The sequence below is a fragment of the Lissotriton helveticus genome, chromosome 8 (genome assembly GCF_964261635.1).
Source record: "Lissotriton helveticus chromosome 8, aLisHel1.1, whole genome shotgun sequence".
Lineage (NCBI taxonomy): Eukaryota > Metazoa > Chordata > Amphibia > Caudata > Salamandridae > Lissotriton > Lissotriton helveticus.
The window spans coordinates 723044566-723071538 of record NC_136069.1 but is presented as its reverse complement, the minus strand read 5'-3'; the positions used below and the strand labels follow the sequence as shown (position 1 = coordinate 723071538).

The 26973-nt window shown below is 45.2% G+C and overlaps 1 protein-coding gene across 9 annotated transcripts in view; it reads left to right on the top strand.

The window, feature by feature from the left end:
* Window positions 1–25952, top strand: part of DOCK9 (dedicator of cytokinesis 9) — a 1161971-nt gene extending 1136019 nt beyond the window's left edge. For all 9 annotated transcript variants that reach the window (XM_078657525.1, XM_078657521.1, XM_078657523.1 and 6 more), the window contains 2 exons: window positions 8150–8288; window positions 24619–25952. In XM_078657525.1, coding sequence (XP_078513651.1) covers window positions 8150–8288; window positions 24619–24741 — 262 coding nt within the window. In that variant the 3' untranslated portion in view covers window positions 24742–25952. The remainder of the gene's footprint in view (window positions 1–8149; window positions 8289–24618) is intronic.
* The last annotated feature ends 1021 nt before the right edge of the window (window positions 25953–26973 follow it).

Genomic DNA, 26973 nt, shown 5'->3' with positions numbered 1-26973 from the left:
GACACCACCACATCACTGTAGGACACCACCATATCACTCTAGGACACCACCACATCACTCTAGGACACCACCACATCACTCTAGGACACCACCACATCACTCTAGGACACCACCACATCACTCTAGGACACCACCACATCACTCTAGGACACCACCACATCACTCTAGGACACCACCACATCACTCTAGGACACCACCACATCACTCTAGGACACCACCACATCACTCAAGGAACACCACCACATCACTCACGGAACACCACCACATGACTCTTGGGCATTACTCAGGGGCACCACCACATCACTCACGGAACACCACCCCATCACTCACGGAACACCACCCCATCACTCACGGAACACCACCCCATCACTCACGGAATACCACCACATCACTCACGGAACACCACCACATCACTCTGGGGCATCCCTCAGGCACCACCACATCACTCACAGACACCACTGCATCACTCACAGACACCACCACATCACTCACAGACACCACTGCATCACTCACAGACACCACTGCATCACTCACAGACACCACCGTATCACTCACAGACACCACCACACCACTCACAGACACCACCACACCACTCACAGACACCACCACACCACTCGCAGACGCCACCACATCACTCGCAGACACCACCACATCACTCGCAGACACCACCACATCACTCGCAGACACCACCACATCACTCGCAGACACCACCACATCACTCGCAGACACCACCACATCACTCGCAGACACCACCACATCACTCACAGACACCACCACATCACTCACAGACACCACCACATCACTCGCAGACACCACCACATCACTCGCAGACACCACCACATCACTCGCAGACACCACCACATCACTCGCAGACACCACCACATCACTCACAGACACCACCACATCACTCACAGACACCACCACATCACTCACAGACACCACCACATCACTCACAGACACCACCACATCCCTCAGCCCAACCACAACAGCATCACTCAGCATCATAACAGCACTGTCCTTGCTTGCTACCAACAAGCATCGCCATAGCCAATAGGACTCGCATTAGGAAAGTGTAAGCTTTGTGAATAACAATGCTAGTAATTTATATATTTTCAAAGCCAACACATAATAAAAAAATTGTCATTTACAATACCAATAGCTCACACGTTCCTAATTCGAGACCTATTGCATTGCAAATGCTTGTTTTTAATACTGTCCATACTATCGTTAAGCTGATTTTCTGATAGTTTTCTATTTTTTAAGACCCACCCCTTGGGGAGGTACTGCTAGGAATCTTTAGAGTATTCTATTAGAAAAACGAGTTACTTAACTTATGCATTGCCTTTTTTGGTAGTGACTGTACCTATTCACAGATTCATCCTCCTCCCTGTTCTGTTGAATGGACTCAAAGAGCACATTATTAAGATGTAAATTTGGAGATCTGCACACTAGCATATTCTGATTTCCATGGACTCCCTGTCCGACAGTGCCGACAGACATCAGAAAGAAACAAATGTCCACGCACTGAGGTATTGCAGATGTGGGGGCCCGGAGGTCATGTGAAGCCGCACAACAACGTCTATCGACATGCGAGGGATTACTACACCTGGTGAAATTCACAAGGTTATTAATATGTGGTTAGATAGTTTCTACCAGAAAAGGGTTACCAAAGGTAAGTAACTTGCTCATTTTAAATATAAGTTAATGCAGTGTGATATCAGGAAGAAGTCAAAACTTTAATAAGTGTTCTAACTATCCTGTGAATATATCAGATGCATGTATGATTTGCATGCATATAATTGTTGACTCTCCAAGCATATATATGTGAAAAGTTTAATCAGTCATATAAGGAATTTGTCGGCCTAGTTAAAATAAAAAAGCATATGGGGTTTAGAAAGGAGTAAAACAGACACTGTGAAATAATGGCATTAGGTGCTTCCATCCATCACTCTCAAAATGTCTAGATCCTTGAGAGAACAGCGTGCAACGCATTTCTTCCAATGCATTGAAAAATACTCCCTACACCAACAGAAGAAATGTATGTCATGAGGGCCAGTAAATCCTGCAGATCTTCCTCCTCACATTTCCACAGAAACTTCTGCCTCTGTCATCTGTAGAAAGTCCCTAAGCTGCACAGATTTCCTTAGGGGAGGCCATAAAAGTCTTGCTAGTATTGAGAACAATATGATTGGCATCAATTGTGTTGGTATGTGTCTATGTTTCGCCACCAAAAGAGGAGGTACCTATTCTGCTTTTTGACACCGAGTTGGTGCCGGCTCGACCTCAGCCCTGGCCGCCCAGGCATTGTTGAGGCACCACTTCCTCCATCCGACCTGCCGTCATCACAAGGGAGAACACATACCTTGCATTCTCTGTTTGGCACCGATTCGGACAATGATTATGATGCAGGTGTTGAGTTTGGCCAACCATACTACGTAGAGAATTGGTATAATGATCTGGACGATGTTAGTGGCCTTGATACCTGCCCTGAGTCAGGGCTCCTCTCAACCCCTGGTCCTTCCACTACATAGATCGTTTCTTATGCTATTGTGTTGTTTTGCCCAACATACGGCAAGCCGCATGGGCATTTCAACCGATATACCAAGTAGCTTGAGTCACAAGTGGCATTTACACGTAATTTAATGGGTGTTCCTTTGGAAGGGTGTACCACGCTAGGTCCCCTAATGATGTTATTGCAGCTGCCACAATTGTGACAGTACCTTTAAAGTTCGGTTCTTGTTGTGGTGGACTTTTGTTGAGTAATTGATGTAAATTGTTGGTTCTCTGATAAGCAAAGATTGATGGCGACTGAAAAATGTGTTTAAAATCGGACTGTGTCTGTAACAATGGCCAATATTTCATAATGATTGTCTTAATCTTCGCTCTACTTGAAGAAAACTGACACAAAAACCATTTTAGAATCAGATCTAGCTTTAGGTAAAAAAAGCTAATTTCTACTTTTGGCTCTTGCACGGTTCGTTGCTTCTTTTAAGATAGGTTCAGGATAGGCTCTTTGTCTGAATTTGTTGATCAATTGTAGACTATTTTCATTATACTTTTCAACGAACGCGTGTTGACGATTGAAGGGAACAGGTACGCTACTCGTTGCTTTTGGGAAGCCACTGTTTCATCTTCATAACCTGGGATGACCTTTGTTTTTTTTATTTGGGAGAGCTTACACTTGTTGCTTATATTAGCGGACCCCGCAGTGACCGCGTCAGTTTCACGCTTTCTATTTAGTACACGCTAGCACGTGTTTACTTTGATTCTTTTCTGATTAATACCTTGGGATGTTGCACCCTTTTCTACTACCACGAATTCGGGAGAGCTGACACATGTTATTCAGTTTCGAACACCTCGTAGCGATCGCGTTAGTTTCACGTTCTCGATAGAGCACAAGCGCTCACTCTGTTGGTTTCCTCATTATTGTTTTCATTAGTATCTTTTTTTGGCATGAGATCAAGCACATTAATATATGGGCACCAGTGGATTTCATCTTCACTATGGAAACTGTTTTTACCATTTCTGTCATGAAGAATATTGATCACAGCCTATATCAAACGACATTGCGATGTTATTTAGTCATGTTTGTTTAAGGTGACTCTGTCACAAGGTGCTGCATTCTTAAGCTCCTGGGTTTAGCCTATGCATTTTGTGTTTGTAGGAAATTCCCCCTGACGAAGGGCAAGACCCGAAATGCATCGGGGAGTTGATGTTACTTTAAGTTACATACTCGACTTCGAAGTTGACTCATAATATGAGGATTATATGTAGGAGCAACATTATGAAGAATTTCATTAAACATGCCGATGATGATATAATTTAATAAGAGTTTTTTACTTTCTTTGACCTGTGCACCCATTCTAAAGCGCTTAGAGCGCCCACATAGAGTGCTGATGTGAGTTCGCCTTTTCATCGTAGGAGGGCGTCACTGCGTGACTATATTCAGCAGTGATACCCCATACTGTCAACCAATGCAATCTCAACAAGGTGCCAAGCAGTATCGCTGTGGTGCTCCCTCTCTCTCGGTCAAAGATTTTTTCTCCATAACCAACTTTATTGAGTTTAGACAAATGCCATGACATTACATTGCTGCAGAGAATTCTATCCCATCCCATTTGATGTGCCCTCCCACTGCAGATTTGTTTTCCTGTAGTGTCCCCAGTCCATCCACCTCAAGAATGGTGACCATTTGTTATGCTCGAAAAACTCCACCATTGTCCCCAGATTTTGTCATGCTTCCACCGGCATCCTCTGGCCCTTTAGATGGGTTCCTTGCTTTTTGTGCATCAGTGCATTTAGAGAAGCTAGGGACGGCAGATTGGGTTCAGTATTGAGCTGTGTCTTTTATAGCCAGAAGTGTGGCAATTCCAACCAAGGTCCGTTCCACTCGGGTAAGCCCGATTCCTACACTATGGCCAGCAGAGCAACTCTCCGGTTAAGCTCCCCCGGGTCCTCCGCCTGTCAGAGTGTCCAGAATGACACTCCAATATGACATTATAATGAGGCAAGTCCTTACCATATAAAGAAATTAGTGTCAGTCGAGTGGCACTGGGGGAAGTCAGGTAAAGTACGTTTACCCCGGCATCCACAGACGCCTAGGTGTTATGTAGGTAGTTTAATTGAATGCGCCTGAGGCGAGCCAGGACGGCTATAATACGGGGAGCTATTGGGACATCTCGCCAGTCTGCTTCATTTAATGAGCCTAGCCACTGTTCCCACAGTTCCATGGTCAAGTTAATTGACCACCCAGTCCACTGCCCTCCATTCAGCCCCATGTACTAAACCCCTTTTAGCATGCCCTGAATGGAGCACAGCCACCTGGTTGGAGTCAGGATTTGACGATTTTTGCCGGGTCGGCAGGCCATAACGTGGGTCCTGCAAATTGTTTGGAAGGGATGTGCCCAACTCTTCCATTCCATGCCACTGCACCTTCCACTGGACATTCTAGTGCCAAAGGAGAGGCTGTTGTCCTATTTTAGACCTGTTTCCTCTCAACACCTTTATTCAGAAGGAAAAATGTGACATGTTCATACTGGCCCTGTCTTGTCTGCCCACAGCTTTGGAGACTAGATGGTGGTTTTAGTCCTGCAAGAGGCTTATTTCCATATTCCCATCCTGCAGGCTCATCAGTGCTACCTACGGTTCGTAGTGGGTCAATAGCATTTCCACTAGCTGTGTGTCCCCTTTGGTCTCACCAGTGCACCTTGTGTACTCCCAAAAGTGATGCCAGTGGGTGCAACAAATGATGGGGTTACAGTTTTGCCCTACCTCGACCACAGGCTTTTGAAGGCATGCTCACCCCAGTCAGTCATCAACCACCTCCAGACTATGGTGAACCTTTTGTCATCATTGGGGTTCACTATCAATGGGCTGAAGTCACATATGACTCTCATCTGAGTAATTCTGGACATGGTTCTGTTTTGTGCTTTTCCCCCAGAAAGGAGAGTCCAGGACATTGAGGCTATGATTCCCGATCTTTCAGCATCTGTCCTGGATTTCACAGAGTTCGACTCTGCAGCTGCTGGGATTGATAGCCCCCTGTGTCCTGCTAATCAAGCATGCCTGGTGACATATGGGGGATCTTCAGTGGGATCTGAAGTCTCAGTGGTCCCAACATCAAATAGACCTCTCCGACCACGTTCAGATTTCGGAGGAGACTGGAAAGGATCTGCAGTGGCGGTTGCTGGATGATGACTAGGTCAACACCCATTGCTGACAGTGGTGACCGATGCATTGCTTATGGGTTGGGGTGGCCATCTTGCAATGGTAGAGATCAGAGGCCTCTGGTCTCCAGGGAAGTCCCTCCTCCATATCAACCTTCTGAATGTTTGGGCCATTGGCTTGGCGATGAAAGCCTTCCTTCCGACCATTAAAAGATGGCTGGTTCAGGAACTCTCAGACACCACCTCCACCATATAGTACTGCAGGAAGCCATGCGCCTCTCGACATGGTTGACCAATCAGGGAATTTTCCTGGTTGTGAACTACCTGGCAGGATTGTTAAATGCCAGGGCGAACAAGCTCAGCCGTCACGCCTAGCAGTTTGAGTGGCATATACACCCAAGGGTGGTACAAGGTCTCTTCCATGAAAGGGGGAAAACTTTGGCTCGATCTGTTCGCCACTGTGGAGAACTTGCAATTTCAGCACTTCTGCACATTGGAGTTTTCAATGCGTCTCTTATTCGGAGACATGTTATGCTTCAAGTGGAGCTCGGGTCTCCTGCCCCAAGTTCTCAAGAAAATCAGGTGTGATTGGGCCTAAAGTCATCCTAGTGGCTCCAGTTTGAGCACATAGAGTATTATATTCAGGACTCCTGGGCTTGAGCATCTGTCCTCGGATCAGGCTACCCCCACAAACAAATCTGCCGTTGCTGCAACAGTGCAGTGTTCTGCACCTGGCCTTTGCAATATCCACCTTTATGCAAGGGGGTTGAGCAGCAACAGCTGAACACCTTTAACCTTGATCCTGTAGTGGTTGATGTCATCTTGGCAGCTAGGAATCCCTCAACAAAATCTCTGTATGCCTGTAGGAGGAAATGTGTGGCTTGGAGCGGTACTCCGCAGATAGACCTCCTCCTGTCTAAGTTATATTATGTTTTGTTGTTTGATAGATAGCAGGGATTTGCTCTGGGAACAGCTAAAGGCTCTTTTTGTCTGTTAATGATTTCCGGATCAGCCCTCATTGTTTAAGTCTTTAGTTGTCATACGCTTTTTGAAAGGTTTGCATTGGTTGTACCCTTCATCTCCCTTGCCACAGTGGGAACTTAACTTAGTCCTCACATAGCAGATGTGCACCCCCTTTGAGCCACTTCACAGCTATCCTTTGTGGCTTCTCAACCTCTGGACAGTGTTCCTTGTTGCCCTAACATCGGCACAGCATGAGACTGAGCTTCAGGCTCTCTGTCTCAACCCGCTGTAAACAACTACCTTCCCAGACAAACTGGTTTTGTGGACTGGGGCCTCCTCCTTTCCTAAAGTTGCGAAGCGTTCCATGTCAGTCAGCACACCACCTGGAATTCTATGCTCACCCCTCCAAGGAAGGGTAGAGACTCCACTAGTTGGACCCCAGGAGTGCGCTAAACCAAAAAACATTGGTTGGATGATTAGCTATTTGCAGGATTTTCCAGGGTGAAAAAAGTCAAGGTTGAGCAGAAGACAACCACCTCCCACTGGATCGTGCTTTACATTCAGATCTTCTGCACTTTAGCCAAAAAGCAGCTTTCGGAACGACTGTGCTAATTCTACCAGGGCCAAAGGCTGCCACCACTGCATTGCCACATGGAGTGTCTTTCCTGGACATTTACCAGGTGGCTATGTGGGTGTCCCTCCATACGTTCACAAAGCACTATTGCCTAAACAGTCAGGTTCGCCGAGAGGAGCATTTTGCCCACTTGGTCAAGTGGGCTTTCTGGTTTGAGTCCATTCAGAGACCCTCCTTCGAATAGGTATTGCTTTGGTATCTATTTAAAAGTTGTGGAACCTGCTGCTAGAAGTCTATATCAGAAGAACAACTGTCTAACCTTAGATTCCTCAATGATCCTCCCCGTTCTGGGATCGGATTTTATCCATCAATAAGATCTCAAGTCTAGGATTCTGCTCACTGGTCCCCACCAGTTTGCTAGTGCGGCTCTGCGGCCGGGGGCATGGACTGCTTCGAAAGCAACTGCCCGCACCTATGTAGGCTCCGCTCGCAATTTCCGGAATGGAGCGTTGCAAGTGTGGAGCCGCACTGCGCCAACTACAGGCGCACAGAGGTACTGCTGGAAAGTTTCCGGATCTAATCTGACACCTGGTGAATATTCAAAAGGTTTGGAGTCTGCAGCTAGATAGTCTCTACCAGAAAAAGTGTTACTAAAGGTAAGCAACTTGCTTGTTATTGGTAAAATATGCATAATTTGTCTATTTTTTTTTTGTGGTAGGGTGGGCTCTGGACTCTGACGTTTGACTCTGCCATAGTCAAAAAGCTACTCTTTAAAAAAAGTTTTTTTATAAAGTACAGGATTGCTCACAAGTTATGATGATCATTAAATGTTTGCAAAAGCACTGAAGACTCCGTTTATAAAGTTGCTCTGTTATAAAATCTCTAAAACGCATGCATCTGATGGCCTAGAGAACTCCCCGATAATTTGTTTTTGTTTGTGTTTCAGGCATTTTGTTGAAGCCTGTGGCCAAGCTTTGGGAATAAATGAAAGGCTGATAAAAGAAGATCAGCTAGAGTATCAAGAAGAGATGAAAGCCAACTACAGAGAAATGATTAGAGAACTTTCAGAAATTATGCATGAGCAGGTTGGTACATTTCCTTGTCAATCGTGTCACATTTCAAATGCTACAGTTTTTTGCCTACTCCAAAAAAAACTTTTCTTGCAAGCACTGTCAAGCTATTCAAAATTTGGCAAGGGTTTATAACAACAAGCCACAGTATGGATTTTACAGAAGTGTAAAAACAGTATGTTTTTACTTCTTTTAAACCTTTGTAACTTCTATTAAAAAAACTGTGCAGTAGAAGTACATCGTGATGTATCCCACCAGAGCTTCATTCTTTTTGATAGAGGCATGCATGGTTATATTATTTTATTACTGCTTCAAATTTACGTGCAACATTGTCTCAAGCATGCATATCATGATGAAACAACATTATGTAGTAAAAACTTAAGATTTGTTACGTTTATTGCTACAGAGTGAGTCACTTATTCTCATTACAGCAATAAAGTAAACTGTCTACACTCTACATCTATTTCTGGTAGATAGCTACTAGTCCTTAAAATATAATGTATGCAATAAGATACAAAAATGGATGGACTACGGGCGTGGTGTTTTAGAATTGGACATACAAAATGCACTACATGCGAAATATATTTGATGGTTAGATAACATGGGGGAATTGATCCTGGGTCACAAGTGATTGCTTTCACAACATTGCGGTCCCATGTTATTTTATTTTCACAGTCCTGAATAAAGACTTATGGTAACATTTGCCAAAAGCTAGACCAAGAAAAGCATTCCAACTTTTAACAAGCTTAACACAGCACACCATTAGCATGCTAAGCAATAGTATGCAAACCTCTGCAATGAGGCAACCTACTCGGCTCCATCAAACATGTGTTAGATACAAGAATTAGCAGGGTAATCCTAAGAATAAGAATTGTGTTCCAGCTAAAGAGTAAATCTTACTTGGTCAATCTTTCCCCCCCTAGAAAAGGTTGTCATACCTTCTAGGATATTTTGGCAGTCCAATCCCCAGTGGGTTCCCACGTGCCCCGGTACTAGAAATTAGATGAATTCTCATGTATTACTGCTCTAAATTGCTATATGTATTCCGAAAGTAAAAGTGCCTTTTGAAAATAGATTTTTCTTTCTTCAATGTGAGCAGGTGTTTTTTTTTTACACTTGTCCCGAGCATTTATCTATTCTACTTAGAAGATCATCGTTTATTGAATTTGTTTGAGATTCCGGTCTAGAGTTGAAAATCTGTATTTGTATAGCCATGTTAGATCTTGAACGCTAGTTGTAACTTTCATCCCTCATTATACCAAGAGCTGCTAAAGCGCATTGCCAAAAGTATTCTTCAGGATCTTCTTGGCATACCTAAAAATCTACCACCACAATAGGAAACCTCAGATGATGCCCCACCACCTCACAAACTGGCCTTCTCTGCCTTGGTTGCCCATAGCTCCTTGAATCTACTGGCTCCTTTTGCCCAGTTTCTACCACAGCCGCATCTAGGGTTATCAAATTTCCATTCTCTCCCTCTCCGGTAACAACTTTCAGTCCTGCTGCTAGTTTTCTATTGGTACCACCCATGTAAGATCAATTGTGCTACTGACACCCACAGTGTGGTCATAGATAGTTCCCCTCACCTCAGTTCCATCACTGGTTCCTAGGCTACCAACTCTCCTTCCCTGTCTTTTTGACAATCTTCTACAAAACACATCATCATGACGTGAAGGTCAGGACTGTGGTTTCCACTCCGTTCTGTGATCAACCTCTATCTTTTAATAAGCTCTCAAGTCTAGGAATCTGCACACTGGTCTCCACCAATTTGATAGCGGGGCTCTGCTTCTGGGGGCATGGACCACCTCATAAGCAACTGACCGCGCTCGCCTATGTAGGCTCCACTCGTCATTTCCGGAAGGGAATGACGTAAGTGTGGTGACTCATGGCACCAACTACATGCGCACAGAGGTACTGCTGAAAAGTTTCCTGATCCAATCTGAAGCCTGTTAAATATTCAACGGGTTAGGAAGCTATGGCTAGATAGTCTCTACCAGAAAAAGCAGTACCGAAAGTATACCATTTTTTTTCTATTTTTTGGTTGGGTGGGCACTGGACTCTGACGTGGGCGTCCGCCAATGTCAAAAATCAAATCTTTGTTCAACAAAGTGCAGCACTTTTACTCTTGGTCTATTGAGTGCAAAGTTGTTACCCTTTTGTAGGAAAGTAGGATCTGCTTTCATGGTCACCCTCACTTTTTGCGGATGTCCTGTTTTACTGACTAGTCTGACTGGACTCCTGCAAATCAGGGCCCCAGTCTCTGTGCTTTCTCCCTAAATTGGATGTAGTAAGTACTTAGGTACCCCCTCCAGATTGGCTACTGGTGCACCCTTGTAAGTCCCTAGTGTATGGTACTAAGGTACCCAGGGCATAGGTACACTAGGGGTCCCCCATGGGCTGAAGCATGAATTATGCCACCCATGGGAGGCCACTCAAATTGTGACTACAGACCTGCCATTGCAGCCTGTGTAAGCTGGTGCTAGCACCACTTATGACAGATATACGTTTCCTTATATCTGAGGTTACAGCATTTAAAAACTATAAGTCATTCCTAAGGCAGGCCTTTCAATCCTGAAGGCAGGTAAGTGTGAGGGTGCCCCAGCATGAGCAGGACACCCCTACAATCCACGGAGTCCAATCTCCCGAGTTGTAAGCACATTATCCTTTACGATACTTGAGGTCTCATTACGATGTCGGTCAATTCTGACCGACCGCTTATGATGATCGCGATCAAAAGGTGAATTCCGAATTGGTTCCGACCGGCATTTGGAGAATCTGAGTCAGTAGGAGCAAATTCGTACAGCTCAACAGCCAGCGTTTCCGCCCTACCGATTACCATGTCGGATTCGAACAGCCTTTCCGACTTGGTCCATCCGACACAAAAGGAGGAAACTGACTTTGGGGGCCCTAGCAGGATCTCCTTCATCCTGAGTCCTCCGGTTTGGGGTTGAGGGGGTACCCAAGGGACAACCCCTGTCCGGACCCGGCGTGAAGGGTAGGCGCAGAAGACTACGGCACAGGCTTCTAGAACCGGAATACATTGGCTTCAGGCCTGATGCCAGATCCGCCGGGTACTGTTGACACCCCTCAATCCTAACCCCTAGGTAGGAACAGTGTCAGACAGGTAGTACAACAGATGTGTCTTGTTTGAACTGATACTTTTGATTAGATCATGTTTTAGTAGATTGTAGGTTTCTTTATATATAGGTCCTGAAGAATCGCAGTTAATAAACAAGATGCGAGAAACATGTTGACCACATTTTTTGCACCTTTAGCCTTGATTCACACTGGGAAACTTGTGTTCCCATGAATACCGGCTATCCTTGATTTTACTAGTGGCAGGGGACCACCAGAATAAAATTGTCTCCGGTACCCTGAGCTACTTTTTACTTTCACCCGCACCTTCTACTTATTACTGGCCCCTCACCCGCACTTCACCATAAGGCAGTTGGATAGAAGATCTCCGACAAAGAGCCCCTCCTAGAGGTGAGCCCGTTGGGCATTGCACCGCCTGCCCGACGAGGAGCAACGCCGATGATGAAGCATGACACTCGCAAGGGTGTGTGAGGCAACTAAATCCAACACATTGGATACCCAGGGGTGTTGGTCCACTTGAGCACAGACCCCTCCCTCGTGACCGTCACTTCCCTCCCCTTCCCTCCATCTACATCACTAGTTCTCTCCCTCCCTCACTTCTTCTAGGAACAGCCCAGTCACCTCCTTGTTGTCTCCACAACCCCTGTGAAACCATGCACAGTGTGGAAGGTACCATGTGGTGCCCGTAACAGGGGTACAAGGCTTTCTTTTCATAGACACCAATTTTCCCAATAGGAGCCTGTGTTGTGGGTCGGAGCACAGGCTCCCATAGAAGTCAATGAGAGTCCTTCCGAACCGTGTTCGGAAGCATCATAAGCAGTGAGGTGAAACCGCCGACTGCGAGTCGGTCGGAACCAAATCCGACAAGGAACTAGGTTGTGTAGTTTCTGACCGACATTGTAATGAGCCCCATAGACTGGCCATGCGTCATTACACAATGGCTAACTCTAAACTGGCTGTAACGAACCATGTCATGTTTGGTATCAAACATGTTGGACTCATACCCAAACACCATAAACAGTGTTGGAGGTATGATTCCATGCACTGTAAAGCTCCTCCGGGAGGCCTGCAGTGCTCCCGGTACCAACCTTCTAGACCCGGACAGCAAACTATGGCTGCTGCCAACCAGAGACATGATTCTGCCCTCCTGCTGCTGAGCCAACGGTGATGGATTAAACCCAGATCTGTTGACTGGGTGTGAGTGTTTGATTGGTTCAGATGCTCCGTCCATCACCACCCCCTTTTGTACCGCTGAGCCAAGGTCGGGCAGGGGAAGGCAGGACAATAGGATTCCTGTCACAGGAAGGTGTGACCACCTCCCAGACAGGACTTAGTGTATTGAGACAGCTCTACTAGACTGCTTTGAATGGCACATTTATAGTTGAAACCAGTTCAGGGAGCCGTTGGCTCCCGCTCTTGGGCGAAACTGGACAACGGATATGAGAGTATACTCCCCACTGTCCAGCCCCTCCTCTGGAAGGAACCTCTGAATTGTCTTAACCCTTTCCTTAGTGTACTTAAGGGCTTACATGTGGGTAGTTCCTTAAATTTGTCGTGGGACAAGATTCAGATCCGAAACCACTCCATCTGCAACTGTTTGGGACTTTTGGACTACACTGGACTTCGCTTTGGGAACCAAGATTGCAACTGGGAAGACTCCTGTTGCTGCTGGTCTTGTCGTCCTGTCAGTCTTCTGCATCGTCTGAGCCTGCGCTCCATACAGGTTCTTCTGCAGGCCTGTGGACATCCAAGACACCCAAAGGAATCTCCTTTGAAGTGAAGGAGTCACTTCCCTTCATCTATAGGCACCGCAATGAAGCTCACCGTTCTGCTGCTCCTGAGCTCCTAAGACTCCGAAAAGTTTAACAATGCAGGTGAGGGTTCTGCAACTCTCTCGAGGCCTGCACTGTCTTCACAGCAAGTTTGAAGCCAGTTTCCCTCGTTGGAACCGCTGGAGCAGCTCCCCTGTGCACCGCGTCAACTTGCCTTTGCCAAGGCTTGTTTACTCTCTTCACCAGAGATCTTCGGGCTCTAAGAAGCTCCAGCCTCAAGCATCTCCTGCAGCCAAGATCTTCGCCTGCACCGCATCATCTGCACCGTTGGCCTTCATCCCTTGTTGAACTGCTCAAGGTCCTCTTGTGACCCCTATGCCTTTGGACCGTGGGTCCGCTTGAGGTTCTTCTTTAGCTCCAGTGGGCTCCCCTGCTTGGTCTGGGCCTACTCTGACTTACCTGCTCGTGATGAGTCAATGGGACATTGCTGGCCCAGACACTGCACCTTTTTTGACTACTACGTTGGTTGCTGTTGCCAAGGCTTGTTGGTGACCCTGCCGGACACTGACCCCCTGGCTGTTGACATCCGACGAAGGACAGCTCGTGAATGGCTCCTGGTCTTTCAGAGCGTAGCCTGGTCCGCACAGCTGCACCTTCAAGGGCACCGTCAACTCTCCTGCATCTCCGACATCCGTGAGCATTCGTCTTCCGTGCCTCCTGGTCACTCCTGAGTGTCATAGACTCTGTCACCTCTGCTTGCAGGTACCTCTCATCTTGAATCCACCTTTGGGTTCCACCAGACTCTTGCGTCTATTTAGCCAGCAGTATCTTTTCTGAAGTCCTCCATTGTGGTCTGCTGCAGTTTCCGACGTCACTTTGCACCTTTACACCCGGCTTCCCTGGTGTAGGTATCCTGATTGCTGGTTATCCCCGGGTGGGGTGACTCTCCAACCTTCCATATTCCACTGGGTTTCTTCAGGGTCCGCTAGGAAGAGTCCTTCTTCTTAAAAACTGCAACCGCGACGTACCCATTGACTTGTATTGAGTCCACGGTCGTGTTCCCACTCCGCACACAGCCTCCGTGGGGTTCCTCGGTACTTACCTTGGGTGGTTCCTTGGGTCCCCAACTCTTCCATGTCTTCTTAGTCCAGTCTCGACTTAAGTCGTGGTTCGCATTCCACTATTTTAGTTATGGTTTGGTTTCCCCCTGGAGACCACTTTGTATTTGTGCTACTTACGTGATCTATTATCAAAGTATTATGTGTATTGTGGTTATATCTCCAGGTAGGAGATCTTTCAATCTGTTAGTGAGTTTTTATGATGAATACATATTTTTATAACTACACTGTGTGGTTCTTTTTCACTTAACCTACACCATAAATTAAAGTACTGGTAAAAACAAGCTCCTTTGTATTCCTACTGGACTAAGCCTGAAGGCTGCTCTTCACAGCTACCACTTAGAGAGCTTTCTAAGGTTGTCTAAGACCACTAAAATCACCATAAGGGTTGTCTGGATTAGTGCAGGGTGCTACACTTACATAAGGAAACACAAGACGATTTTCAGAGTGCTGAAACTTTTCAACCACTCACCCCAGTCACAGGTCTGGGTTTATTCCATAGTTCTCTTGCTCACCATGCCACCCCAGTTTGGACCAAGTCATATGCAAATCAGTCTTAACCCTCTCTATCATGAGTACAGTCCAGTCCGAACTGCCAGGCCAGGTCCTCCCCAGACCGGAAACATGCATCCTAGGACCGGTTACAGGTTTTCCACCTCATCAGCCAGGCTAGTTTGAATCCAGTGGCACAGTGAGCAAGGGACCCACGTCTGGGTATACGCTCGGCCACTTAGGGCGAATATAGGAAACACAACAAGATGATGGACAGAGTGCTGAAACCTTTCAACCAGTCACCCCCTGTCACAGATCTGGGTTTAATCCATGGTTATTTTGCTCACTATGCCACCCTAGTGTGGACCCAGCCATATGCAAATCAGTCATGACCCTGTCCCTCATGGGAACAGTCCAGCACAACCTGCCAGGCCGGGTCCTCCCTGGACCGGAAACAAGCGTCCTAGGATCGGTTTCGGGGTTTCCCCCCTCATCAGCCAGGCTAGCTTGAATCCAGTGGCACAGCGAGCAAGGGACCCACGTCTGTGCATACCCTTGGCCACTTAAGGCGAACATAGCAAACACAACAAGATGATGGACTGGGTCCTGAAACTTTTCAACCACTCACGCCCAGTCACAGATCCGGGTTTAATCCATATTTCTGTGCTACCAGTTTGAACCCAGCTATATGCAAATCGATGGATTTAAGCCCAGATCTCTGTACTGGTGTGAATGTATGACTTTGTTCAGCATTCTGTCCATCAGTTGTTCTTTTTGCTTTTGTCACCCCGAGTGGGACGGGTATGCCCAGACGTGGATTCCGTGCTCTCCATGCCACTGGAGTCAAGCTAGCCTGGCTGATGAGGAGGTGAACCCCTGAAACCGGTCCTAGGATGCTTGTTTCCAGTCCAAGGAGGACCTGGCTTGGCAGTTCGGGCTGGACTGTTCCCGTGGGGAGAACAAAGTCAAGACTGATATGCATATGGCTGGGTCTGAACTGGAATGGCTTGGGGAGCAAAAAACAATAGATTTAGGCCCAGATCTTTGTATTTCGGTGAATGTATGACATTGTTCCGCATTCTGTCCAAAATGTTTTCTTTTTACACTTTCAATTTCAAAAGCTTTATTCGACAGATTGTCATAAAAGCAACATACAATTCATCACTAGACAATACACTATAAATAATACATAACCATACACAAGTTAAAAAAATTATTAAATTCAATGATACTGTCGTTATTAATACAATTAATCTTAAAAAGCACATTTGTTGCCAATTAAAAAAAATACTACAATATTTAAAACCTTTTTTCCATTTTTGGGAACAACAGGTAATTTACAAGCTAACATCTTGTGGCTAAAAAGTGCGAGTGCGTATAATCCAAGCCCACTTTAAAAATTTTGCAACTGCAACCGCTATACAGGGAGAACAATCTGACTCTAATATTCCTGATGCTTCTATGTGCCTCCTGGTACCCAGATTTAGGCAAATGGGTTTTAACCATTTGTGCCGAGGTGCTACATAGAGGGGACACAAAAAATACATGTGCTATGGACTCAACCACATTTAAACAGTTCTGGCATTTATCATCTCTTAATGATGTCCATTTAGAGGTAAAAGCTTTTACAGATAATGTCCCGACCCTGAATTGAAAGTACAGTTTACGGTCTTGCGGGCTTTCTATGATGTCCCAGTATGCCTCACAACAGGGACGTATTTTGAAATCTAGGAAGCGATCTGTTAAGTTAGTACTTAATCTGCTTCTCTGGACTTTTGCCCAGACCATTTCCCAGTATTTCTCTTTCAATTGCTTTTTAGATGGGAAAATTAACATGTCAGATTCTTCCCATAAATGATTGAGATCCAAGTCTTTTAAAAGTGACCGTAGCTCCTTGAGTCACTGGATAGAATGAAAACTATCTGCCTTGATCACATCCCTCAATGCAGTAGCATAATGTGCCACTTCTGGGGTAGTACAGATACGTCTCCATAATAATGGCCGCAGTCTCGCTATATCCACCACACCTAAATCAAAAAACAACGGAACAGTAGGGGTGCTTTGGGGAACGCCAACCAAACTACGTAGAAATTTTCTCTCTGATGTAGCCAGTTGGCCCAGATTTGAAAATCCCTAAAGCTCTGAACCATACAAAATAGCACTTAATACTTTTGTGTGATACATTTCTAAGGCCGGTGTAATAGGCTTTGTAAAAGAAGATTTATGTTTGGAGGATGCTGCTCCAGCAAGTTGGTGAAATTTTAAAATAGCCATGTCCTGAGTGTCCTTTCCAACCCATATTACTCTGAAATAAGATACCTAAGTAAGTGAAGGCCTCTACTTCCTCTAGAGGGGTGTCATTTAGGATAATTTTACCTTTAAATCTTTTCCGCTGGTTCAGGGACATGTACTTGGTTTTTGAGGTGTTAATCTCAAGTCCACGTGATTGACAAAATTCCCCAAATGCGTTCACAGCCTTCTGCAACCCACTCGGAGTCCGCGATATAATCAGCGTGTCATCCGCGAACATGAGGATGGGTACTCGGATCCCCACCAGAACAGGGGCATCTGTAGGGGAACTACGTAGGTGGTCTACTATACCATTTATGTATAGTGAAAACAGTGTGGGTGCCAAGACACATCCCTGTCGAACACCTCGCTCGACAGGGAATGCGTCAGTGACCTCACCTTGTGCCCCCATCTAATTGTGGCGAAGTTGTTCTCATGTAGGCGGATGACAAGGGTCAATAGCTCAGGGGACATCACTAAATCCGCCAAGACCTTCCACAGTTTAGAGCGGGGAACTAAATCAAAGGCTGATTTCAGGTCTACAAAGACGGCGTATAATGTCCCTTTGGTTAAAACAACATTCCTCCAATAAAGTGCAATGAAATAAAAAACTTGATCAACGGAACTAATGCTAGGGCGGAAGCCGGCTTGAAATGGGGATAAAATATTATGTTCCTCTACCCATGTTTGTATTTTATTTTGAACTAATCGACCAATAAGTTTTTGAGCTGAGTCTATTAGACTGATGGGTCTATAGTTACTTGGGGGGGAATTATCACCCTTCTTGTGGACCGGTATAATTTCAGCTCCTTTCCACGAAAGAGGGATCGGAGCACCCATAGCTACTGCATTAGCTAAGAGTTAAAAATACTCGCACCAAGACAGCCTATCGCTTAAAAAGACGTCGGCAGGAATGCCGTCCATGCCATGGGCTCTACCATTAGCCACACAATCTAGTGCTGTGCTCACATCCTTTAGAGTAAAAAGCTGGTTTTGGTAAAAGATAGTGGGTGGTAGGGGGGACTCTGTCTCTGACAAGCTACAAGCGTACTGTGGTTTGAAAAAATCCAGCCACTGGGATTTGGGGACATTATTTTGCCGTGGTTTTGCTATACCTCCCCTATCCCATGTTATGATGTACCAAAAGCGCTTGGAGTCGTTTGCAGTACAGGCTGATTTCAAATCCCGCCATCTATCCTCGTCCCACTCTCTTTTGGCAGCTCTCTGCGCGCATCTATATTTATCCCTAGCCTCTCGTACTTTGCAGGGATTCTTTGACCTAAGTTCCACGCTCAGATTTTCGCGGGCTTGTTTACATGCATTATTGTACCAACTAGCCATATACATCTTTTTATCTCCCTTTTCAGGTTTTATTGTTTTACTGAAAAAGGTTTTAAGTCTAGAGAAAAAAATTGTGTGCCTCTAGCATTATTTTAGGAAAATCCAAGCTACTGGATTGTGGGCTCAAAAGGGCTAGTTCATTGACAACCTCGAATTTAAGCGCCTCTAGTTTCTCGGTATTCTGAATTAATTTACCCCATTTGATGTGGTGCATGTTAATTGAGGAAACTATATCTAATGTGTCCAACCGACCCCCCGGAGTGTCATCTCTAACTTTCTGGTGCACTTGGAATGTTGAAAAAAGGGGATTGTGATCACTTTCCAGACTGGGTTTAACAGTCATGTCAACCAAATAGTGCCATGCTCTTATATCCACCAGCAGGTAGTCTATTCGGCTACTATATCTTCCATTATCAAAGGTGGTTGCACCCAGACGGTCAGAGGGGGTTCTTCCATTTGCTGCTCTAAGCCCTCTTTCTAAACACATTGCATTCAATTGTATCGCTGCAGGTGTCCATCGCTTTACAGGGGGTACTTTGAGTTGTGAAATTCCCCACCTATTATCCTCATCTGCAGTGAGTATCTGGTCCTCTTGACCGAGTGGTTCAAAAGTTGTATTAAAATCACCACCCACTATAGACCTTAACTGCTCTGGGAGGGCCTCAAGCTGGGAGTCAAGAGCGTCTATTGTTTCGGATTTATGTCCCCCCACAAGCCCTCTGGCATATACATTAAAAAGTGCCACCCTAATACCATTTGGCCAATCCAGCATAAGTGTCATAATGTCATGCAGTGGAGATTTAATTTGATGCACCTTACATCTTAGGTTCTGTTGAACCCAAATTGTAGGCCCTCCAACTGGCCGACCTTTTACTTTCTTAATAGCGGGAACATAAAAGTTAAGGAACCCCGTACGAAACACTGGAACAGTTGACCAAGTCTCCTGAAAAAGGTTAATATCATACTGGTCAATTAACCTGCCCCATTCGGGAGATGATATCTTATTACCAATTCCCGCTATGTTCCATGTAAGTAGGGACAGCCTATCATAGTTTTGAGGCGTAATAGTTAGATTGAAAGAACAGACTTGACCTGTGGTATCACCCTCTATCCCTATAGGATGCGCTAGAAGTCTTAGGGGCTTGAACCCTGATAGATCACTACCTATGTTACAAGGATCACTCTCCCTGATATGGTTCGGACCTGTCATGGGCAGGGGGTCACTAGCATGAGCGGGCTCGATATTCACTGTTGTTAGTTCCAATGGAGTTGTCAATGATTGCAAGTCTTTACTAGTACCTAGCCTACCCTGACCCCCAGGGTCGTACATTCTATTGTGTATTAGTCTTCCTCCCTGGTTAGAATTATGGTCCCTGGCCAGTCAGTCACATTCCTCCATGTCAGTCAAAACCCCAAACCGTTTTTTTAAGCAAATTCCACCCCTACTAAGTGGAGTAGCATTATCAAATGGTCTGGGTAGGTGAAAACGTCTTAGCCTAGAATGACTTAGTTTCGTTGCATACCAGCTCCTATCATAAAAGAACTCTAAAGTCAATGGAATAATAGATGAGTTCCTTAACTGTGGGGGAAGTAAATTAGCCAACACATCTATCAACACCTGTGGGCTCGAGAAGTTCATGGCTATACAATCACCCCTAAATTTCTTTCTGCGATCGCCAAACCATGGCACCCTTCTAGCCATTAAAATTTCCCCTGCAAGTTGTTGTTTGCTCCTAGGAGATATCCTCATGTTGTTACCTAGACAATGCGATGCTTTATCAACTGAAGAAGCAGCTGATTCCACTTGGCCGGGACCCAGGGTAGGAGCATTAGCCAAAACAAGTACTAAGGGTAGAGCCTCAGGGATACATTGAAATAACTCACGCACATGAGGGGAATAAGTGTGTCTATCTAAGGTAGCGCCTACACTAGTGGCTACAGTGGTCGCGTATGTAATCTCTTTCCCCTGATTTGCTAGTCCACTAGTATGTTGTGTGGCGATAGACACAGGGTCTTGATCTTTAGATCCTACCCCCTCTATGTCCAGATTATCTTCCCTTGAAAGTGATGTTTGTACCTGCCCCCCAATGCTGACTGACTGGCCATCCCTCATCTGGGGTGGTCCGCATCCTACTAAGGGGGCATTGGGTAAGGCTATTAAACCCCTATTTTGCTCTAGTGTAGTCATCCTCTCTTCAATGATCGACAACCGTAGCATGATAGGGGTTAGGGTAAGATCTAATTTCCCTTTGAGTGTTGGCCAGATGGAATTAGTCAGATCCTCAAGTGAGAGTGGGGAATTCAGGAGTGGTTGTTTAGATGTTTTTAGTCTAGCTTTTGAATTCCTAGGCCCCTTATGTTTTACCTTGCCAGGGGGTACCAACCCACCAGCCCTTGTACATCGTCTTGTGACAGGTGTAGGTAGCGGAGAACTACAAGATAAAACATCTTCAATAATATCCACTGGAGATGCATTTAGTGACTGAAGATGACTACTTTTTGACATTAAAAGTGAGCCAGCCGAATCTAATAGGTCCCGCGGTATACCTGGGGTTTCAGGCTGTGTAACATGAGGATCATGTATCATGGCAGTAGTAGTGCGGCCTGGATCCAATGAGAGCCTTCTTTCTATTCTTTCAATTTCCTCATTTACCAAGCTTGTTACTTTTATCAAATATGAGTCCAAGGTTGCTCCTCCCCCGCCGTTAAGTTTACTGCCATCAGTTCTCTTTTTCCCCATGATAACTCGATAAGTAGAATGATTCGTAACAGTACCTTAGAGTACAGTAGATGTTAGGGGGGTGGTCCGACTCGACCCCCTCCGATCCCGGACGGTCACAGGCGGTCCCGCCCTTAACCCGGAGCAACCCGCACGCGATCCCGCGACGCGGGGGTTCTCTTTGCTTTTAAGCGCCTCCGGGCGCGGTGCAGTGCAGGCGGTGGCGGCTTCCGCCGCAAGGGCTCACGGGAGATGTAGTCCCCCAGTCCAACCATGCTGCGCTGATGGCCGGGTGCAGCAGCGGGAAGGAAGCAACAGCGGGACACAGAGGAATCAGGTATGCCCCTCCGGTATGCCCCCAAAGATCTGCCACAGGGCCCCGCTCCACCGGGGCTCTCTTCGCTTTTAAGCGCCTCTGGGCGCGGCGCGGTGCAGGCGGTGGCGGCTTCCGCCGCCAGGGCTCACGGGAGATGTAGTCCCCCAGTCCAACCACGCTGCGCTGATGGCCGGGTGCAGCAGCGGGAAGGAAGCAACTGCGGGACACAGAGGAATCAGGTATGCCCCTCCGGTATGCCCCCAAAGATCTGCCACACGGCCCCGCTCCACCGGGGCTCTCTTCTCTTTTAAGCGCCTCCGGGCGCGGGGCAGTGCAGGCGGTGGCGGCTTCCGCCGCAAGGGCTCACAAGAGATGTAGTCCCCCAGTCCGACCACGCTGCGCTGATGGCCGGGTGCAGCAGCGGTAAGGAAGCAAGAGCGGGACACAGAGGAATAAGGTATGCCCCTCCGGTATGCCCCCATAACTGAGCACCATATACTAAGCCAGCCTCCTACATCATTTAAGTACTTACTTGTGGAATGTGTCATTGGGGCATCCTACTCGTTCATGTAATCCATCCAAGTTAGTGAATTTCTTACAAATGGTCACACCCACACAGCTGGCCACACTCCAGATCACTAATCTCATTATGTCTGAAAAACTTTGCCTATTTTAGTCATACCAGGTTCTCATTGGCTCCTTTATACACAATGAACGCAGTAGCAAGAAGGTATCCACCTCCTTCAGGCCTGTTGTCTTATGGTTCAGAAAGCTCAATAACTTTATAGTTGCTTCTATTATCAAACTCATCCCGAATTCGATAACCCTCTGACATATTCTACAGAAGAAATCCTAGGGAGGCAAGATCAAAATTCACCATTGTTTCAAAACTGTTGTCCCCTTTACTGACAGAAGACCAAATCCCTGAAATCTAGACAGAACACATGGTTAAGTCTAGCACACTAGAAATCCTTTCATTTCATCCCCAGCTCTTATTCCCCCCACAACAAAACGATTTTCAGTCTCTATCTTGATGCAAGGAGTGAATCTCCTGCTGGGCAACAGCGCCATTAAGTGAGTGCTGTACTCGAAGAGGGGCGGTGGTGCTATTTGCAGTACTTCCTTATCTCAAGGGACGTTGGTCTCAGGCTTAATATACTAGATCTTCGGCCGTTTAATACATTTTTGAAGAAAGACAAATTCATAATGTTCATTGTGGCTCAGTTCCTCTCTGCTATGGAGCATTTGTGAGCTGCATGGCGTCCTGGGACTTTCAGGATGCGTATTTTCATATATTCGTCCTGCTGCCCCATAGATGTTACCTGTGTTCTATGGTGGGGTCATAACATTTTCAATTCTCCGTGCTGCCCTTCAGCCTCACCTCAGCCCCTCAAATGTTCACGGAAATGATGGTCGCTTCTCATCTTCTGCAATCTGGAATACCTGCATTCCCATCTCTCTATGACTGGCTGCTCAAGGTAGGCGTACTGTAGTCCATCACAGACAACGGCCAGATAGAGTCCGGGCTTTTGATCTCCTCTCTTGACCATTGTTTAGATGACCAGCTCTTTGTGGGATTCACCAGGACATGGAAAGGGAAGGCTGTTGAAAAGTGGACTCTAGCCAGGTGGATAATCCTTGGCAGGAAAATCTGCTACACGCTGGCAAAGAAGGAAACCCCTGAAGATTAATTGTACCAGGGCCAAAGTTGCTACAACAGTGTTTTGTTAAGTGGAAGGAATGCCAAATGTGTATATCGGCCAAGCTGCAACTCTAATGTGTCACATTCACAAAACACTGCTGTCTTGACAGATATATCCATTGGGAAGGCCCATTTGTCGCTCAGTCCTGCATAACATCCTACGCTGAATTTACTCAAGAGACACTACATTTTAGGGAGGTTGTGCTGTTACATCTATTCTGTGAAGAATCTTTGCTTACAAGCATCCATCAGAAGAATTAGTTGCTTATCCGTGGTACCACTCTTTCTGGTGCATACTCTAACTGCAGATCCTCCCTACCTTTCCACCTCCCCATTCCTTAAAGTACGCTCCTGAACATCATAAACTGGTCCCAAGTTAGACTTTGGTATGCTGTCACTTGTAATTAGTGTGAAGGGCATAGGAGAAAGGTTAATAAATTGATATCAGTGCTCACGGATGGTGTTGTTTTGGCTCCCTCCTGTCACTACCAAGATGGTATTAAGCCACATAGCAGCACATTCCAGCGCGATGGACCATTGGTGAAAAGAATCCGGGTCCTGTCTTATGCTTATGAATATTCAAATGGCAAGACATCTGCTGTTAGGGTATCCACCAAAAAGGATGTTACTGCAGGATGGTGGGCTACTTTGCCTCTGGATGCCAGCTCCTTCCAGACACAACACGGGCTCAGTTGTAGATATGCAAAATGGCATCACTCCTCTCCCTGACATGTCATGCCCTGAATGGCTGGCTAGTAGGTTAATCCCAATGAGAATGACACTGTCACAAACCTAATGGCTGAAGGGGCTGACCTGTGCCCCATTCACTGTGTGAAGTTCTTCTGGCTGATCCAACATGTGAATGACACTACAGCTGAGTAATTGCTGAAGGGGGTTGACCCAAAGCCCTAGATATGTTATGAATTATAAAATGTATTACTTTTCTTTATTAAATACTTTTAGCAGACGTATAAAGCTGTGAAGCCTACGTAAAAAACATGATGCTTTGGACAGTGCACTGAGAGTCTCACAGTGTGAGCTTTATTGTCATGCCTAAGAGCAGCCTCATAGCACACCAAAGGCAAATGTTGACACTGGGATGAGTTTGCACGATTACCTGTAGACTGCAAATGCAAACAACGTTGATATGGCTCTTCTGTTACTAACAAGTCCTAATGAAATGATTTTATTTCTTTTTTTCCCCGCTATCCTTCATGCTAACCTAAGATGGGATGGTAAAGTCTTCGTTTATTTAGTTTTATTGTATTGGAATTTTTAACTTGTTTTTTTAATAAACTCATAAAATTGTTATTGACGCGCAGTTATTTAAGCCGTTTTGACGATAAAAAACGAATTACTACCAAGTTACATTTCAGCATGAGGATTGTAATTATTTTGGATACGAAGCATGAATTGAATTGTTAAAACTCATTTGTCCCGTAATATGCTCTCGCTGAATCCTGAGTTGGATAATCATTGGTTTTCATGTTTTTTTCCAAGATTGCCTTTGGCGAAGAAAAAATCAGTGTTATGCCGAACTCTCTTCACATTTTCAACGCCATAAGCGGAACTCCAACAAGCACAACCGTCCACGGGATCTCAAGCTCCTCTTCGGTCGCTTGATTTATTTTCAAAATGAAAGCCTGTTTGAGTTATGTACGTGGTTTTGCTCAAAAAGACTCAGGAACATTTCCAAAGTTAAGCATTTTGGGCATGTGCAAATCGCTGCGACCCACACCACTAAGGCCGAGGAACAAGGAGGTTTGCGGCAGTGGCGCGAGCAGGCGTCAGCGTACGTTGTTCACACGTCGGGGTATGTTGTTCACGCCAGGTCTCATCAAAAGATGTCTGTCTATCATTTTTTGGGGGATTTTTGGTGGCAATATTGTCTTTGTCTTGACAGAGGTGTATATTCTAAGAGTATGCTCGTTACAGATTTATCATTCACTTAGTGACTGAAAAAATGGCACATTAAATATAGGAACATGTCGTGGAATGTAGGTGTATAGCACTAATGTAACACTGAGCGTAAGGCGGTGTTTACTCTGTTTCTGGATCTGACCAGCAAGGCCAGAAATATTCACAAGGCTCTGTTTACCCGCGGCACATTGAGGCGGACTGACCGTGCAAGAACTCTTGCTTTGTCATTGTTGTGCCTAGTTTGAGATGTTAAAAGATTTTATTTTTTATGACCAAGCAATCTAGTTTTTCTACCAGTGAATAAGAAGGTGGAGTATGTTGTTTTTTTTATTTTGTCCGTATTTAAAATGTGATTTAGCTTAAAGCTGTTTAACAGCCTGTATTAATGAACATAGTTACACTAAATCTTACACACATCGAATTGAAATGTACATATTGTTTATTGATACAGTCCATACACTATGTACATACTTGTATTACATTTCTATAATTTTTTTAAATATTCATACCATTTTTTGGGCCTCAGTTCTATATTTTAATTGTGATGCGTTTGTGTGCAGTCCTATTTTCAGCTATGTATTTTAAGTTGCAATCTGTTGTATATAAATGAGTGCAATATGAAGATGTAAACAGTCTTTGATATGTTAAGTTTATACACTGTTCAAACAAAATCATCCCTTATTGCCAAAGCGATGGAGTATGTTCATGGTTGGTAATCCTAATTTCTGTGGTAACTGGTGATGTATTGTAAAGCTTTGACCACGCTATTGTCATTTTAAAACTTTAATTTAGTGATTTTTATATTTGAAAGAGGGAATAACGGTTTTTATTTTATTTAACTGGAAACACTGACCTGCTGTAAGTATACATTCTGTATTACATATGTATTAAAATAAATTGCTAATTTCTGCAAAGGGTTGTATGGTATATGTATTGGATTCTGTTTTTCTAGGTTCCAAGGAGCTTGAGTGTAACAGTTTGACAACTGGACGTGCTTTCTATTGACTGTACAATCGCATCAGAAGCTGGACCACTGAACTCCATGTTTTCTTGATTTTCCTCAACTCCTGAGACTACTTAGTTCATTATTGGAGGGTATGGAACTCCTCAATCTCACCCTTCAGTTGCCCATATGTATCTTGCGGTACTGTGTCCGTCCACGCAGCCCCTATCCTGGATCAAAGTATGTGAGTTTTTGTACGGGGCAGTATAACCTTGAAGTTTCAGGTTAGGGCTACTGCTCTTACTCCTGTGTAGTCCTCTAAATTGTATGATGCTTTCAATAATAGTTAAAGTTTTTATTGATATCAAACAAAAGTTGCACATACATTTGCTGTGTTAGGGTGAAAGTTCATTTTTGATATTGTTTCTCTTAATTCGCATTGATGAAGTATAGCTTTTTGATTTATATGAATATTAGTCTACATCTGTTTTGTTTGTTAAGCCATGTTGTTACCAGAGTACAAACGACACTTGTTTCTGGGACTGAAAATTATTTAATAAAAGAGACCTATATACGAGGGGGTCAAGAGGTACTTGCTAATTGATCCAGCGTAGTATTCCCTTAAAGTCCACCAAAATGTGGACAGTATTGGCAGATACGCAATAGTTACAAACACCAAAAATGGTGAATCTCTCATGCTCTGCAGTATATATGCCCCTCCTCCATAAAGACAGACCTTTGTAGACCTTGTGATAAGTTTGTGGCAGGGACCAGCCCTGGGGTCAATCAATGATCGGAGGAGACTGGAACGATGTGATGAATCCCCAAACGGATAGGTGGCATACTCAGGGCAGAGTAGTAGATACAGCCTGGTCCAGGCTTAGCTCACTGACATCTGCGTTAGGGCTGGTGGATGCATGGAGAACATATCACCCTACCGGCAATGGTTACACAAACTACTCCACGGTCTATGGCTGACTAGCTCTGCTTGA